This window comes from Belonocnema kinseyi, chromosome 7 (genome assembly GCF_010883055.1).
Source record: "Belonocnema kinseyi isolate 2016_QV_RU_SX_M_011 chromosome 7, B_treatae_v1, whole genome shotgun sequence".
Classification (NCBI taxonomy): Eukaryota; Metazoa; Arthropoda; class Insecta; order Hymenoptera; family Cynipidae; genus Belonocnema; species Belonocnema kinseyi.
This window is the reverse complement of record NC_046663.1, coordinates 60,390,732-60,408,825: the sequence shown is the minus strand read 5'-3', so window position 1 is coordinate 60,408,825 and position 18,094 is coordinate 60,390,732. Positions and strand designations below refer to the sequence as shown.

The following is an 18,094-nucleotide window of genomic DNA, read 5'->3' as shown; positions in this document are numbered from 1 at the left end:
AAATGTATAGACCAAATTTTTTTTATCCAAAAAAGAGATAAAAATATGTTGTAATTTATTACTTTCACATGATTTATGATTGTGAAAGTATTACAATTTTCTGAAATTGAATACCACAGTTTTTTTGTCTTGAAAATTCAAGAATTTGGTTGATTTTTTTTTCTTTTTCAACTGATTAAGCTTTTATGGTCGAAAACTTAATTATTTTGTTGAAAATTTGTCTGTATTTCGGAAGAAAATCCATCTTTTTGGTTTAAAATTAAACTATTTGGTTAAAAATTAATTTTTTGTTAAAAATTCTTCTCTTTTACTGGAAAGTTCAACTATTTGGTTGTCAATGTAACGGTTCGATATAAATTAATATTGTTGTTGTTCAAAATTCAACTAGTTGATTGAGATTCTTGTTGCTGATTGACTTTTTTGTTCCAAATTTATCTTTTTGGGTTGAAAAGTTTTCTAAACCATTAGTCTTTTTAACTTAAAAACCTAACTATTTTGTTAAAAGTTTATTTCTTTGGGCAATTGTTTTTTAAATTAAATGTATTCAACGTAAAATTGACCTATTCCAATTTTGGTTCAAAATGTTTTTGTTTTTTTAAAGAATAAATTCAACTATTTATATTCGTTGTTTCAAAAACTTGTCTTTTTTTGGTACAAGATTAATCTTCTTGATAAAAAATTATCTTTTTGGGTTGAGAATTCAACTATTTTCGTGCAAAATTTAATTATTTGGTTGAAAAATAAATTTTTGTTGGAAATTCATATTCTTGTTTTAAAAATTAATTTTTTTGTAGAAAATTCGCATTTCTGGCTTGAAAATTCCAAAATTTGGTTGAATTATTTTTTTTCCTTTACTACAAAATAATTCTTGGTTGGAAACTCAACTCTTTTGTTGAAAATTCATCTTTTTGTTTTGAACATTCATCTTTACAGTTTCAAAATTTAACTAATTGGTTGAATACTAAACTTTTTTTGTAATTTTTTGACTAGAAAACTCAACACTATTGCTAAAAATTTGTCTTTTAGGCTGAAAATTAGGTAAAATTAGGAATATAGTACCAACATTAGTTTTATTTAAAAGATCATTTTGTGCTATGAATGATGAGCTTATTAGAATTTGAAACGTATTTCTATTTAAGTAAAAATTGGCTCATTATTATAAATATTATTAATTATAATATTAATTATAATTAATTATAATTATAGGTATGATAAAAAAAACATTACAAAAACTTCACCAATTTTTTTAATAAGAATATTTCATGAAAGAACCATTTTAAATTTTACATACCGGAAGTCCTTTCCGAATCTCGAAATTCAAGATCGACTCACTTCGATGTGACTACACTCGTCAAATTGTGTTCCCTCTTGATGAAAAAATTCACACTTAAACTTCGAAATGCATTTGATTTAATATAAATGAAATTAAAAAAATACCACAATAATTATTCACCATTAAATTCAACTTGTCTCATCGAATTTTAACACCAATCAATCAAAATTTGTGAAAACCCAGAAGAGTCGGCGTTAGCAGAAGGCTCTGCGCCGAGAGCTGATTGGTCAATTTTCCCTAAATCGGCCAATGGCTTTCTTTCCCACCATAAATAAATCGATATTTACTCGATTATTCCCCGAGCTTCCGTCCGTACTTTCTTGTCAATCTGTATTTTGACACCAACAAAAAAGATAAAGCTCCGGATATTGTCCTGACATTGCTTCACTAAATTGTTACTACGATGAAAAAAATGAAGGAGGTTTTCGCGTTTCTGCTTTTAATTTTATCGAAATTTGCTTTCGGTGATGTGTTTTTCAACGTGGTGAATCGCGAAGATCCGTGCGTTAGCCTATGCGAAAAAGTACCCTCGACGGACACAAATGTACGCATTATTTTCTTATCAGTGGATACTGGATGCATATCTTATTTATATCTCTTTGTGACATTTCCATTCTCTTTTATTTAATGATATTAGAGATTTCAGGCGTGATAAATGATCATTTAAAAGGGATTCTTATTTCAGGATTCTTCTACTACTCAGAGCAAATACGTCAAATCGTGTTGTCAGAGGGGATGTAGATTTTTTAATTTAGTCGATCTCAGCCGAGGACTTGCTACTGATGGTGTAAACGGCACGAGAGATGCTTGCGATGCTTGTAAGTGCCCTTTTTCCCCTTTTCTTTTCAGGTTTTATTGATTATTGTTTGATGACTGACAGTTTTTTTTTAAATTCTTTGGACTTTATTTCGTTTTTAAAATTCAATTAATAGTTTGAATGTATTTTTAGATGGAAATTGTGTAATTGACGATTTAATATGTTGCTGTCATTTAAGTTTCCCAGTGAACATTCTCAAAGTTTTAATACAAACCGTGGATTTCTTGACTCCATGTCTTTTTGATTAAAATTACTTTTATTTGGCTAAAATTTAATTATTTTGTTAAAAATTCCACTATTGTCTTATAAAATCATTTTATTGTGGTTGAAAGTGAATTATTTTTAGTTTTTGAAAACTTTACTCTGTAGTGGAAAATTTAATTATTTGGTCAAAAAAAAATCTTTTAAGTTGAAAATTCAACTGTTTTTGTGAAAAGTCCCCTTTTTGGAGAAAAAATTTGTCTCATTAGATCAAAAATTCATAATTTATCGTTTACACTTAATTATTATTATTTGAAAAATTTTATTATTTTATTTTTGGTTCAGAATTCGTCTTTTCTGATTGAAAATTCTACTATTATTTGCTTTAAATTTTTATTATTTTGTGGAAAATCCTAATATTTTATTGAAAATTAATATTTTCTCGGTGAAAGTTTATTCTTTTGATTTGAAATGTTCACCTTATATTTTTGGTTTTGAAATAGTTTCTTTTGGACAAAAAAGATTACTATTTGGTTAACAATTTATTTATTTATTTGAAACTTCTACTGTTTTTGTTGAAAATATGGATTAAAAGTTAATTTTTTGGGAGAAAGGTAATATAATTTTGTTAAAAATTCATGTTTTGTTGTTCAATATTCGTTTTTTTCTTACGAACCTTAATTATTTTAATTTTTAAACTTTACAATTATGTTTTTGATTCAGAATTGATTAAGAAATTCTACTATTTGGTTAAAAATGTAATTTTTTTTGTTGAAAATTCAACTATTTGGTAGACATTTTTTTTAAATTGAACTGTTGTAAAAAAATCGTTCTTTTTTTCTTTGGAATTCAACATTTTAACTGAATTTTTTGTCTTTCTTGACTGAAAAATATTTCTTAGTTAAAAATTCGACTGTTTGTTGAATATTTTGATTGAAAATTCATCTTTTCGGAAAAAAGTCATATATTTTTCCGTTGATACCTAATTATTTTTATGTGAAAAGTTTACCATAATATTTCTAATGCGGAATTCGTCTCTTGGTTAAAAATTTTACTATTATGATGAAAATTTAATTATTTTGTTGAAAATTCTACTATTTTGTTACAAAAATCAACTACTAGTTTGTAGAAAATTTTTAAAATTCATATTTCGTTGTGGAATATTCTTATTTTTTTGTTGAAACTTAATTCTTTTTATTTGAAAAGTTTAACATTATATCTTTGGTTCAGGGTTCGTCTCTTTTGGTTAAAAATGTTACTATTTCGTTAAAAATTAAATTATTTTGTAGAAAATCCTCCTATTTTGTTGAAACTTATTAATAATTTCTAGGAGAAAGCTTATTCTTTTTATTTGAAATGTTCATCTTATATTTTTGGTTCTGAATTAGTCTCTTTTGGTTTAAAAATATTACTATTTGATCAAAAATTTGTTTGGAAATCCCACTATTTTAGTAAAAATTTGCATTAAAAGTTTATTTTTTGGGAGAAACGTAATATAATTTTGTTAAAAATTCATATTTTGTTCAATATTCGTTTTTTTTACTAGACTTAATTATTTTAATTTTTAAAGTTTACAATTATGTTTTTGGTTCAGAACTAGTTAAGAAATTCGACCATTTAGTTGAAAATTTAATTATTTTGTTGAAAATTCAACTATATTTAGTAGACTTTTTTTTTAGAATTCAATTCTTTTGTAGAAAGTTTTTTTTTAAGTCAACATTTCAACTGAATTTTTCATCTTTCTTGATTAAAAAATATTTTTTAGATAAAAATTCGTCTTTTTGGTTTGAATAATTATCTTTGCATGTTGGAAATGCAACTTTTTGTTGAATATTTTTATTGAAAATTCATTTTTTGAGTGGAAGGTCATATATTTTTTCGTTGAAACCTAATTCTTTTTATATGAAAAGTTTACCATATTTCTGGTTCGGAATTCGACTCTTTGGGTTAGAAATTATACTATTTTGTTGAAAATTTAATTATTTTGTTGAAAATTCTACTATTTTGTTAAAAAATCGACTACTAGTTTGTAGAAAATTTGAATGAAAAGTTCATATTTTGTTGTTGAATATTCATATTTTTTATTGTTACTTAATTCTTTTTATTTGAATAGTTTAAAATTATATTTTTGGTTCAGGGTTCGACTCTTTTAGTTAATAAATTTTACCATTTGGATGAAAATTTAAATTATTTTGTTGAAAATTCGACTTTTTGATTAAAAATTAATTTTTTTGCAGAATTCAACTCTTGTAGAAAATTCGTTTTTTTTTTGGCTTGGAAATTCAACATTTGATCTTCATTTTTTATCTTTTTAGATTGAAAAATATTTTTTAGTTAAAAGTGTGTCTTTTTGGTTTGATTAATGATCTTAGCATTTTAAAAATTCTACTGTTCGTTGAATACTTTGATTGAAAATTCATATTTTTTGGTTCAAGGTTCGCCTCTTTTGATTAAAGAATTCTACTATTTGGTAAAAAATTTAAATTATTTTATTGAAAATTCAACCACTTGAATCAAAATTAATTTTTATCGTAGAATTCAACTCTTGCAGAAAATTCGTTTTTTTCGCTTGGAAATTCAACATTTAACCCTCAAATGGCCAAAACGCCACAACCGGGACACTGCTTTTCAACGGCCAATAACTAAGACTATTCGACACTAGAAAAAATTGAGACACATATATTTTTATTGCTTAAGATCTCCTCTTTTCGACGGTGCCAATGAAATTCCTCAAAAAATTTATTTATTATCCCAAAATGCAGTTTAAACAAAAAAAACACGTGACTTTTCGTGCCTATTTTTTTTGTGAACCATTTTCCAAAGCTTTTCGAGTCTGTAATTAACCTGGAATCTCACTAACGGTTGGAATAAATGTCTAAACTTTGAGAATCCATGGTTCAAAGATCAACCGAGCATTTTGAGCAAAATTTTGAATTTTGCAAAAATTGTTCATATGCAAAATCCAAAATTTTGCTCAAAACGCTCCGGAAAAATGCAGGCGTATTCCTCGGCTGATTACAAGAACTTTTTATTCTTGACAATTTTTCCGAAAAGCGCAAAGTTTTTTTAATAAAAAATTTTCATAGTTCTAAGAATCGTGTAAGAATGATTCACGAATATCTATCGTCCGTCAATCCGTTGAAATCATTTTGATCCTGCTGTTTCAGAATGTAATTTTGAGAAACAATGTAAGCAGCAATACATGTTGCAATCAATGCAAAATCTAGTAGTCCTCTGGCGACATTGTTCATTATTACATAATGCTCTTGTTCGTGATTCGTATCTGTGAGTTTCGAAATCACCTAGTTTTGATTGCGACAAATATTTCCTGCTGATTTCTTTACAGAAATTTCCAGGGCAAACTTTTTCTTCGTTACTCCATGAAAAAACGTGATTTGGAATTTGGAAATTCCGATCCCGAATTCTCGTCATCTGATGAATCATCTCCATCAGAGCCAGCGTAATCTGGATTAGGTATGATGATACGTTCATCATTTTCATCGGAATCCAATTCCGATTCGGAGTTTGTTGCAATTTTTGAGGCTTTACGCTTTGGCATTTTTTTTTGCTGGGTGTACTCGAAAATTCCCAGGATGACAATGCGGTGAAGGTGTGGTTTGATGTCAGAGTGCAATAAAGGTTACGGAGTCGTTGGAAATTTTTTATTGAAAAACTATGCGCTTTTCGGAAATTTTGTCACGAATAAAAAGTTCTTGTAATCAGCCGAGGAATACGCCTGAATTTTTCCGGAGCGTTTTGAGCAAAATTTCGAATTTTGCAAAAATTGTTCATATGCAAAATCCAAAATTTTGCTCAAAACGCTTTAAAAAAATTCAGGCGTATTCCTTGGCTGATTACAAGAACTTTTTATTCTTGATGATTTTTCCGAAAAGCGCATCGTTTATTGAAAAAAATTCATGAATGTTTTCACAAAAATTTTGCCATTAAGACGCCATTTTGAAAATACTAAAACGAAAAATCGATCTTTGAACCATGGATTCTCAAAGTTTAGACATTTATTCCACCCGTTAGTGAGATTCCAGGTTAATTACAGACTCGAAAAGCTTTGGAAAATGGTTCACAACAAAAAATAGGCGCGAAAAGTCACGTTTCTTTTTGTTTAAACTTCATTTTGGGATAATAAATAAATTTTTTGAGGAATTTCATTGGCACCGTCGGAAAAAGGAGATCTTGAGCAATAAAAATATATATGTCTCAATTTTTTCTAGTGTCGAATAGTCTTAGTTATTGGCCGTTGAAAAGCAGTGTACCGGTTGTGGCGTTTTGGCCGTTTAAGGGTTAAACTGCATTTTTTTATCTTTCTTGATTGAAAAATACTTTTTAGTTCAAAATTCGCCTTTTTCGTTGAAAGTTCAACTATTTGGCTGTAAATTCATTTCTTTGATTAACAAATTAACTACATATTTAAAAAAAAACATTTTTTTTTTAAAGTTATTATTTTTTAAGTCGACTATTTTCTTAAAAAGTAATATTCTTTGTTTGAAAGCTCATTCTTTCTATCTGAAAAATCTACTTTTTTATATTGGGTTCAGAATTTATCTTTTTTTTTGTTAAAAATTCTACAGTTTCGTTGCAAATTTAATTATTTTGTTGGAAATTCTAGTATTTGGTTGAAAATTCAACTATGTTTTTAAAAATTTAGATATGTAGATAATTCTTTTGGGAGAAAAGTCATATATTTTTGTTGAAAATTTATATTTTGCAGTGGAAACCTTATTATTTTTATTTAAAAGGCCTAAAATGATATTTTTGGTTTAGTATTCGTAAAAACATTATACTATTTGGTTGAAAATTCTACTATTTTGTTAAAAATTATGCTAGATTTTCTCTTGGATTTAAAATTCCTCTACTTTGGTAGAAAATTCAACTGTTTGTTTGAACATAAACTTCTTTGTAGAATTAAACTCTTGTAGAAAACTCTTTTTTTTGGCTTGGAAATTTTAAAAATTGACCTAATCTTTTTTCTTTCTCGACTGAAAAATATTTCATGGTTAAAAATTTGTCTTTTTGGTTCGAACAATAATCTTCGTAAGTTGAAAATTCAACCATTAATTGTTTAACTTCAGGTGTAAATATTCAAATTTCTATTATAAATGTCATTTTCTCCCTTTTATTTTAAAGCTTTATTTATTAGTGGTTGTCGACTGAATTTTTTTTATATTCTCTGGGCTTTATAGGTTTCCAAATTCTATTAAAAGTTTCAAATGTATTTTTATATAGAAAATGTGTAATTTTCGACTCCAGAGATTTTTGTCATTTAAGCGCCCTAGTGACCATTCTCGAAATTGCAATATAAATCATGCATTTCACAGTTTATCCTTACCAAAAAATATTTGGGAATAACTAAACAGAGTTTTTACCCTATCGGGAAAAATGGGACGAGTCTGTCATCATATTTTCGGACCAGAATTAATCTCTTGGTTAAAGTTTTTTTCTATCTAGTTAAAAAATTTAATTGTTTTGTTAAAAGTTCCATTATTTTCTTATAAAATCATATATTTTTTATTTGAGAAGTGTACTTGTATTTGGGCTTTGGATTTGATCTTTTTTTGTGTGTAAAAATTCTTCTTTTTAGTTGAAAATTTAATTATTTTGTTGAAGATTCAACTTTTTTAAAATTAATCTACAATCTTCTTTTGATTTTTAATTTTCACTATTTTGGTTGAAACTTCAACTATCTAGTTGAAAATTAACTTTTATATAGAATTCAGCTGTTTTGTACAAAATTAGTTGTTTTTTTTTAGTTGGAAATTCCACAATTTTAATGAATTTTTAGATTACTTTTTGTCTGTCGAAAATTCAACTGTGTAGTTAAAAATTCAAGTTTTTTTGTTAAAAATTCGTCTATTTATTAGCTTGAAAGTTCAGCTATTTCGTTATAAGTGGATTTATTTTGTTGAAAATTTTTTTTGATTAAAATTAATTTTTTTAACTTTAAATGTAACTTCCATTTTTTTTATTTTATCATGTTTTTTAATGTTACACTATTTTCTTAAAAAATCCTATTTTTGGATAAAAGTTCATTATTTTTATTTGGGAAGTAACCTATTGTATTTTGAGTTCAGAATTGATCCTTTTTGTTGAAAATTTGGATTGAAAATTAATATTTTTTGGGTTGAAACTTAATTCTTTTTAATTGAAAAGTCTACCATAATATTATTGATTCAGAATTCGTCTCTTGTTTAAAAATTCTACTATTTGGTTGAAATTTTAATTATTTTGGTAGAAAATTCAAATTCTATTCAGTTGAAAATTAACTTTTTTTATAGAATTCTACTGTTTTGTAGAATATATATATAGACTAAAATTTTGTTTGTTGAATATGCGTCTTTTTGGTTTGAACAAATGATCTTTCTATGTTGGAAATTGCACTATTTGTTTAAATGTTCATATTTTATGGTTGAAAGTTCTATCTTTTATGTATTTGTAAAGTCTACTATTATATTTGTTGTTAAAAATTGATCTCATTTGGTAGAAACTTAATCTTTTTGATTAGAAATGCAACTATTTGGTTGAATATTACATTTTTGTTTGATCAATTCATTTTTTCGGGATTATAAGTCAATTTTTGGTCAAACATTCGACTTCTTAGCCCGAAGACTCAAATTTTGTGTTTAAAATTCATCACTTTTGATAGAAAATTCATCTTTTAGTCTAATACGTTTTTCGAATACATTTCATTTTTTAACCTCAAAAATTATTCTTTTGATGGAAATTTATATTTTGGTTAATAATTTATTTATATTTTGTTAAAAATTAATTGTGTTTGGTGGAAATGAATTGTTTTAACTGAAAATATGAATAACTTCCATTTTTGACAGAAAAGTTATCTTTTTCCAGTAAAAACTGCAACTAGTTGGTTAACAATTCATGTATTTTCTTTCAAATTTTATCTTTTTTGGTAGAAAGTTCAATTCCTTGGTTAAAAATTCATCTTTTTGGTTGAAATTTTAACTATTTGGTTGTAAATTCATGTATTTTGTTGAAATTGCAATATTTTTAAGAAGAAAATTTTTTCTGTTTTACAGCTTCGAAAATTTATAAATAAATGTAGGCAGAACCTAATAATTACGATATCTTCCAGACTAACGGTGACATTTTTACTTGAAATGTTAGGAATTTAAATTAAATGTGTAATGAAATCAACAGTTTTGAGTAAGTGTTTCTACTGACATTACAGGCCTCTTAAAATTAAAATAATATTTTCAAAAATCTTTAGAAAAATAAAAAAGGTGGGGTTTTCCCGAACTTATACTTTTTCATGTTTTCAAAATTTGAAGAAAATAATAAAAAAGATTTTCTTAAAAATCCGACCTTTTTATTTTTCTAAATATAAAAATGTAGTTTTTGATTTTTTTTCGTGAACTATGAAAAATATCGAAAAATAATAAGAGACATTTTTCGTAGAACATTTTTAGACGTGCAAACTTTTATCTTAACATATTTTCGTATATATCATTGTTTAGAAGAAAAAATAGAAAAATCGTTTGTAATAAAAAAGAATTCTCCTGGCTAGAGAAGTTATTTAGCAAGCATCAAACTTACAAGATCTTCATTATCAAAGTACAAGTTCAACCAAAAATTTAAAGGTGGCCTGAAAGCTTTTTGAATCAAAGAGAAAATAATAAATATCTAAATTAGGCCGAAATTTATAGAGGTTTGAAGAAAAAAAATCAGGTTTTTTTAAAAACAAAGCACAAAATTCAAATACGCATAACTTTTTAGAAAAAGTTTTGTTTGCAAATCAGAAAAATACCTATCGCCTAATTTCCTCTAAAAACAACATATTTCGCCTACAAGAGGTTTTGCTATTTCAACTGTAGGGCCTGATTTAAAATTGATTTGGTCCTATAATATTTTTTCGTAGGGGTATTTTTTTATGAATTTCCAGTAATACAATAAAATTAGCGTATTTTCTAAATTTTCTGTTTTAATTCAGCTTGTACAGAAGCCTACGCAGCGGCCCAGGATCAGAATGCCTGCAGAACAGGCTGTTCTGTTATGGCAAAGCAACGGGTTTCCGATCTCCTCTCACTCTTCTCCGTGGCTATATACGTCGAAGAAAATGTTGGTATCGATTCGAATGTTCTACAGATGTTTCCCGAGATTCCGGAAAACGATATTCTAACGGATCCCGGTCTCAGGAAAGAACTTCTTCCCGGATGGTGGGACTCTGAAGGCTTCAAACTGCCCCAGACTTATGTGAAAACGGTGCCGATGGACTCTGGGGTATAAAAAAAATTCATAGCTAAATTCTTTTTACTCTAAAAGGAAACAATATGATTATTGATTAATTTATCATTTTCATTGCAGAAGCTTGTCAATTTAACTTCCACTAATTTTCAAATTGATTTTAACTTAATTGAAGTTGTCTTTTTTTTCCCCCGGTTATACAGAAACTCCCACTTTTTCACTCACCGGGAAAACCTGGAATTTTGAGGGTTGACACTATTTTATTATACTATTAATAATAAATAACTAAAATTTGAATATTTTCTATAAATTAACAAAGTAATTCTACTTTCAACCAAGTAGTGAAATTTTCCACTGTAAAATATGAAACCTCAACAAAAAATGTTTACAAAATTTTAACCAAGAAAATATGTTCATTTTTAATAAAAAACAATTTAATTGAACCAAATACGACAAATTTTCAAACAAATACTCGAATCCTAACTAAAAAAAAGAATAATTTTTTGATAAAACTGTTGCATTTTTTACCATAGAGATTATGCTTCTAAAAAAAAATTAAATTGTCGACCAAGAATTAAAGTTTTTAAGCAAAAAGATTAATTTTCCAAAAATACATACATTTTCAATTAAGTAGTTTGAAGAATGCATGCCATGTTAGTCCAAATTTTACTTGGTCATTTTTTAGTTCATATTTTTTTCGTTTCTACATTTTTGTTTACTAAATAGTTGAATTTTTAATCGAAAATGGAGTAGATCAATTTTCATGTATGAGAATTAATTTTCAATTTAAAAGGATGAAATTTCCACAAAAAAGGTGAATTTTGTATCAAATAGTTGAATTTTGTACAAAATGGTTGAATTGTCAATCCGCAAAGACGTATTTTCTACAAACAGTCGAATTTTCAACAAAAAAGATCATTTTTAACCTATCTATTAAATTTTTAATTTAAAAAATTAATTTTTAATAAAAAAACTAATTTTTAACTAAAATTACACATGTTCAACCTAAACAGATAAATTAAAAAAAAAACGATTAAACTGCTTAATTTGCAATCAAACAGTACAATTATCAGAATAAAAAAGATTTTTCATAAATAAATACGATTTTTCAACAAAGTACATGTTTGTTCAACCAGTCAGTTAAATTAGCCACCAAATTGTTGAATTTTTAATGACAAAAAAAGTAAAATTTAAACTGAAGAAGATTAATTTTCAAAGAAAAAAAGATGAATGTTCAACAAAATACATTGCATTTTCAAACAAATCAAAATGTTTTTGAAAGAAACAAAACTGTAATCAAATTCTTGAATTTTCAAACCAAAAAGCTTAATTTTTTCAAAAAAATAGTTGAATATTCCATCAAAAATGTGTCATTCAAGAAAAAAAATTGCAATCAAATTGTTGAATTTTCAAGCCAGAAAACGAATTGTCAAGCAAACAGTTTATTTCCCACCAATCAGTTAAATTTTTATTTAAAACAAAATTTTTAATAAAAGAAAAACGAATTTCCAACTACAATTATGAATCTTAAACCAAAAAATTAACTTTTAAGAAAGTAGTTCAAATTTCCATCAAGGAGTTGAATTTTCAAACTAAAAATATGATTTTTCAACGAAAAATGTAATAGTTGATATTTCAACAAAAAAATATTGTGATTTAAAATCAAAAACATTTTGATTTATCCGATGAAAAACTAATCTTTCACAAAATACTTCAATCCTTAACAAAAAAGAGTTTAATTCATGAAAAAGACGAATTTGTAGCAGAATAGTTGAATTTTTGACTAAAAAGTTGATTATTTAATCCGAAAATATGAATCCACAAAAACTAAAATAATTTTCAATTAAATAATTGCATTTTCTACCATAAGCATAAATTTTCAATTAACAGCAATCATTTTCTACTGAAAATACGCATCTTTAACAAAATACATGAATTTTCAATTTAAAAAATATATAAATTTTCAACATAAAATGGAATAGTAAAATTTTCAGTAAATGAAGCTTCTAAAATTTTTGTTTAAAATTTTCAACAATCTTCATTTTGTTTTAGACTTTTGAAAAATATTTCCCACTTTTTAATTATTTTTTAACCTTTTTAAACTACTAAATATCTCTTAAACGTACTCTGATTTTTTCTAAAATTGTGTAGTCTCGCAAAATTGAGAAATTTCGCTGTAAATCTTCTAGATTCTGTTTCGACATTTTTTGAAATTAAAATTAATCTTGTGAAATAAAGCCTGAATCATTTTACATTTTAGTGTGGTAACAAAATTTTAAGAACAGAATTATTTCCCATTATTAACGAACCATTGAAAATTAACATTTTCTCTCTTATAAGGCATGCTTAGATATATCTAATAAATACACTTTGTCATTAAATAAAAGTACTTTTTTTTCTTACAAAGGACATTAAACAACACATATTTTCCCGGTACGGTAAAAAATTTGTTGACAAAGTTATTATTCCTTATCTCACAATCGGATGACAACCATTAGTATCGAAAAGTGTTCAACATTTTTCTTTGAAGTGTGGTATTATTTAAACTAATACAGATAGGTATACAGGTGTTGCAAGAATAAGGCAATGTTTTTTCTTCGTGAATTTAATCATCATTGTTGATTATGAATGAACAAAGTAGTTCAATTTTCGACCATGAAAAGGCTCATTTTAAAGAAAAATCCGTTGAACTGAACCAAAAAAAATTATATTGCTACCAAAGGACATGAATCGTCAAATAAAAAAGGGAATTTTTGACAAGAGTTTTATTTTCAACCAAAACCATTTTTTCATTCAAGAAAGATCATAAATTCCTTCCAAAATGTTAAATTTTCATGCTATAAAAATGATACTTCTAATAAAGAGGACGAATTTTAAACAAAACACATTTTACAAATTATTTGAATTCTTAACCTTTTTGGCTTGAAAATTCAATAATCTGGTAGAAAATTAAACTAAGTGGTAGAAAAGTAATTTTTTTGTTGAAAATTCATATTTTTGGTTGAAGATTCAACTATTTTTTTAATGAAAATTACATTGAATATATAATAAAAATGTAAATAAAATAAAAAAATTAAATTTATAATATTTGGAAAAAATTTAACTTTTTTGTCGAAAAATAATATTTTCTGTTTGAAAATGTAACCATTTTGTAGATTTTCAACAACAATTACAATCAAAATACTACAATTTTCTTGAAAATTAATGTATTTTCTTAACATTTCATTTTCTTGGTAGACAATTAGTCTTTCATGTTGAAAATTTAACTATTTGGTTCAAAATGTATTTTTTTGTTGTTGAAAATTTCGTGTATTTTGTTGTTAGAAATTTATTTGCTAATCCGAACGTTTAACTTTTAAAAATTAATTGCTTGGTAGAAAATACATTTATTTTGTTAAAAATTCGTCTTTTTGGTTAGAAGATTAACTTCATTGTTGAAAATTTATTTTTTTGTTTGAGGATTTACCTATTGGGTTCAAAATTCGTCTTTTTTGGTTCAATCGCATTTTTTGAAAATTCATTTTTTTGTTGAAAATGTATTTTTTAACTGAAAATTTGACGATTCGAATTTTGCTTCCAAAAATATCTTTTCTGGATGCACATTCAATAGTTTGGCTTAAAAATCATATTTTTTGTTGAAAGTTCAACTATTTTTGTATGAAAATTATATTTAATATATATTAATTAATATGAATAAAATTAAAAAATTAAATATATATTTGGCGGAAAATTACCTTTTTTGTCGAAAAATAAAATTTCCTGGTTAAAAATTTAACTTTTTTGTAGATTTTTAACAACATTTACCCCTAAAATTTTACGATTTTGTTGAAAATTGATGTATTTTCTTAAAATGTCATTTTCTTGGTGTACAATTAATCTTTTTTTTCAAAATTTAACTATTTGGTTAAGAGTGTATCTTTTTTATTTTAAACATCGTGTTTTTTGTTAGAAATTTAAGTCTTGATCCGAAAATCGAACTATTAAAAATTAATTAATTGATAGAAAATTCATGTATTTTGTTAAAAATTCATCTTTTTTGTTAGAAAATTAATTTGGTTGTTGAAAGTTCATTTTTTTGGTTGAGGATTCACCTATTTGGTTAAAAATTCGGCTTTTTTGGTTGAATTTAATTTTTTGAAAATTAATTTTTTGTTGACATTGTATTTTTTATCTGATAATTTAAGGATTCGATATTTGCTTCCCAAAATATCTTTTTTAGATAAAAATTCAATTTTTTGTCTTAAAAATCATATTTTTGGTTGAAAATTCAACTATTTTTGTATGAAAATTATATTTTATATGTAATAATAAATATGATTATATCAATAAAAATTAAATATATAATATTTGACCGAAAAATAACTTTTTAGTATTGTATTTTCTTAAAATTTCATTTTCTGGGTAGACAATCTTTTTTGTTGAAAATTTAACTATTTTGTTAAGAGTGTCTCTTTTTTATTTAAAAATTCGTGTTTTTTGTTGTCAGAAATTGATGTCTTTATCCGAAAATTGAACTATTTCAACTCAAAATTAGTGTAATAAAATAAATGAAAGCACATTTAATTTGCATAGCAGTACATTCGTAACCAAAAATTATGGTAACTGAACAAATTTCCCGGGTTTTCCTTTTTGGTTTTGAAAATTCTTTTTTTTACCGAATATTTGAAAATTCTATTTTTGGTTTAAAAAATATATTTCTTTTTGAAAATAAATCATTTTTAATTCAACTTAAAAATTCATCTGTTTTTGGTTGAATTCAACTTCTTTGAAAATTCTTTTTTTTTCATTAAAAAGTAATTCTTTAAACGGCAAGCTTGACTATTCCATTTTTAGTTGAAAAATCGTTCTTCTTGAAAATGAATTTTCGTTAAAAATTCAAAATTGCCTTATAAAAAATTGGTGTTTTTGACTTGAAAATTCCACCGTTTTTGGTTGAATTTAAATCTTTTTTATTTGAAAATTCTACGATTTGGTTGAAATGCATCTTTGTAAGTTGAAAATTGAACTATTTTGATAAAGTCATCTTTTTTGCTCGAAAATTCCACAATTTTGTTAAAAATTCGTTCTCTGGGATTTTTTTGCTTGAAAGTTGAACTATTTTATTGTCAATGTTGTCGTTTTTGTCAAATGTCCACGTTTTGAGGCCCCCTGAATCCGAAAATAGGTTTTTACGAATGTGTCTGTCTGTCTCTGCCTGGCTGTGTGTGTGCCTGGGTGTGTCTATAGATTTTTAGTTTGTCAGCAGGATAACTTTCGAAAGGATTGACACATTGGATTGACCTTTGGTATACTTATTTAGTGTCCTAAAAAAAAGCTCAAGTTCTTTAGTCAGACATTTTGGGTAAAAATTCAAAAAGTGAGCGTATTTTGAAAATTTTTGAGACCACTTTTTTTTTAATTCAAAAATTGTTTGTACGGATATTCATAGTATTCAATCAGACGAACAATTTATCCTTATGACTTTTTTTTATAAAACCAAAATTTAGCACAGTTATAGTATTTACAAAATTTCAAAAAACATACGAAAATCAACATTTTAAGCCAAATAACGCATGATATGAAAAAAGTCAAGAGAAGAACAATGTTTTTTTCCAATGCCCCAAAAGATTGTTTAAGCACCTTTTTGATTTTTCTTAAAAAGTTGAAAATTCAAAATTTGATCGTGCCAAACATTTTTGAAACCACATTTTTTCAAGATTTCAAAATTCTATGCACAATTATTCATAGTGCTCAGAAACTGAAACAATTTATCCTTATGACTTTTTTCTGTAAAAATAAAACGATCAGAGTTAGAGCATTTTAAAAATCAAAAAAAAAAAACTAAAATGAACATTTTAAACCAAACAACGCACGATATGAAAAAAGCCACGAAAAGAAAAACGTTGCTTTTTGAAAGCCCTACAAGCTTATGATAACAACTCTTTGAATTTGGTCGAATAGTTAAAAATTCCAAATTTGATTGTACAAAAAATAATGAAAAATCCAAAAATTCCATTTTTTGGTCAAACTAGTCAAGATACGAAAAAAAATGAATAAGCTAAAATTGCGCGCCCTGAAAAGACCTACAAATTTATAATAAATCGTTTTTTGATAGGATGCGTAGATTTTGTTTTTAGTCGTAAAAAACCATTAAAAATAAAAAAATAAAATTTTTTTGGACTAGCGACACAAGCTACGGAAAAAACGAGACAAAACTTGTTCATCCAAAAAAGAGATGTAATTTTTTATAGGACACGTAGTTTTTGCTTTAGACGTAAAAATTAACATTCAAAATAAAAATATTTAATTTTTTTGAAAATGACACAACGTACAAAATAAAATTAACACAAAAAAAATGTTCGTCTGAAAAAATCTATTAATTTATTATTAATCATTTTTAAATAGGCCTTGTAGATTTTCTTTTAATTGTAAAAAAATAAGATTAAAAATAAAAAAATTTAAGTTTTGGAAAAAGGACAGAAAAGACGAAAGAGGACACAGGATCCTATATAGGAACCTATATATATATATTCCTGTATTAGACCCTATACAGACACACAGTATTTTTTATTTAATCGTAAAAAACAAGATTAAAAATAAAAATAAATGATAAAAACAAGGAAATAAGTATTAGTACTATTCAATTTTTATGCATATTATGAATTGTAATGATATAAATTTATTGAAATAATACATGTTTAAGCGTAGCTTAGAATACAATTTAAAGCAAAATAAGAAACAAATATAAAAATAATCAGGATAAATACAATTTGCTCTTTATTTTGCAATTTTTAAATAAGCAATCCCAGGCAGAGTTACATAAGAAATCTATCATAATTATTATAAAAGTGTTGTGTATAATGTAGAAAAGTTGACATTTTGGATTAATCGAGTGCGAAGCACGAGATACGTGATGAGAATGTGTTCGTTAAAGCCGAAAGCGCTTTAACAAAAGAGAGCTCAAAATCAAAAAATTACAGTTGTCAGTCCGTTGACCTTTGATTTTAAATGGTGTATCCACGAATGCGGGAGAAATATAAAGACCGAGCGCGTAGCGCGAGGTAAATACAGAATTAAGCGCGAAGCGCGAGATAAATATACAATCGAGAGCGAAGCGCAAGATAAATACTTTAGGGCACGTTGCTTTTTTGGTGTGTGTGTGTGTGGGGGGGGGGATATAAAGCAACAAATTGGCAGCCCAGTATATGGACGACCCCTTATGGGCGGTATAAAATAAATCGTTCCTTTTGAGTGTCTTTACATTTTAAATTATAATTCCTTTAATATTTTTGTACTAATTATTCCAATGCTGATTTCATACAATCCATGAAATCTTTTGCAATCTTCCAATCTAGTGTACAAAAAAAAATCCGATTAATTTACCGCTCATTTATTTCTTCTTTCAACTCAGAATTAGTATAATAAAATAAATGAAAGCATTTTTAATTTGCATACCAGGTGTATACATATGAAACCGGTATTGCCATCTAGCGGCCAGTAGGCACACTTGTAGGCACTGTCGGAACTTACCATTTGTGCTAATTGGCGTA

The 18,094-nt window shown here is 26.0% G+C and overlaps 1 protein-coding gene across 1 annotated transcript in view; it reads left to right on the top strand.

Moving 5' to 3' along the window:
* Positions 1-1,651: 1,651 nt before the first annotated feature.
* Positions 1,652-18,094, top strand: part of LOC117177289 (transmembrane protein 59-like) — a 17,605-nt gene continuing 1,162 nt past the window's right edge. Inside the window, exons 1-3 of the mRNA XM_033367883.1 lie at positions 1,652-1,877; positions 2,019-2,151; positions 10,312-10,601. Coding sequence (XP_033223774.1) covers positions 1,737-1,877; positions 2,019-2,151; positions 10,312-10,601 — 564 coding nt within the window. The 5' untranslated portion in view covers positions 1,652-1,736. The remainder of the gene's footprint in view (positions 1,878-2,018; positions 2,152-10,311; positions 10,602-18,094) is intronic.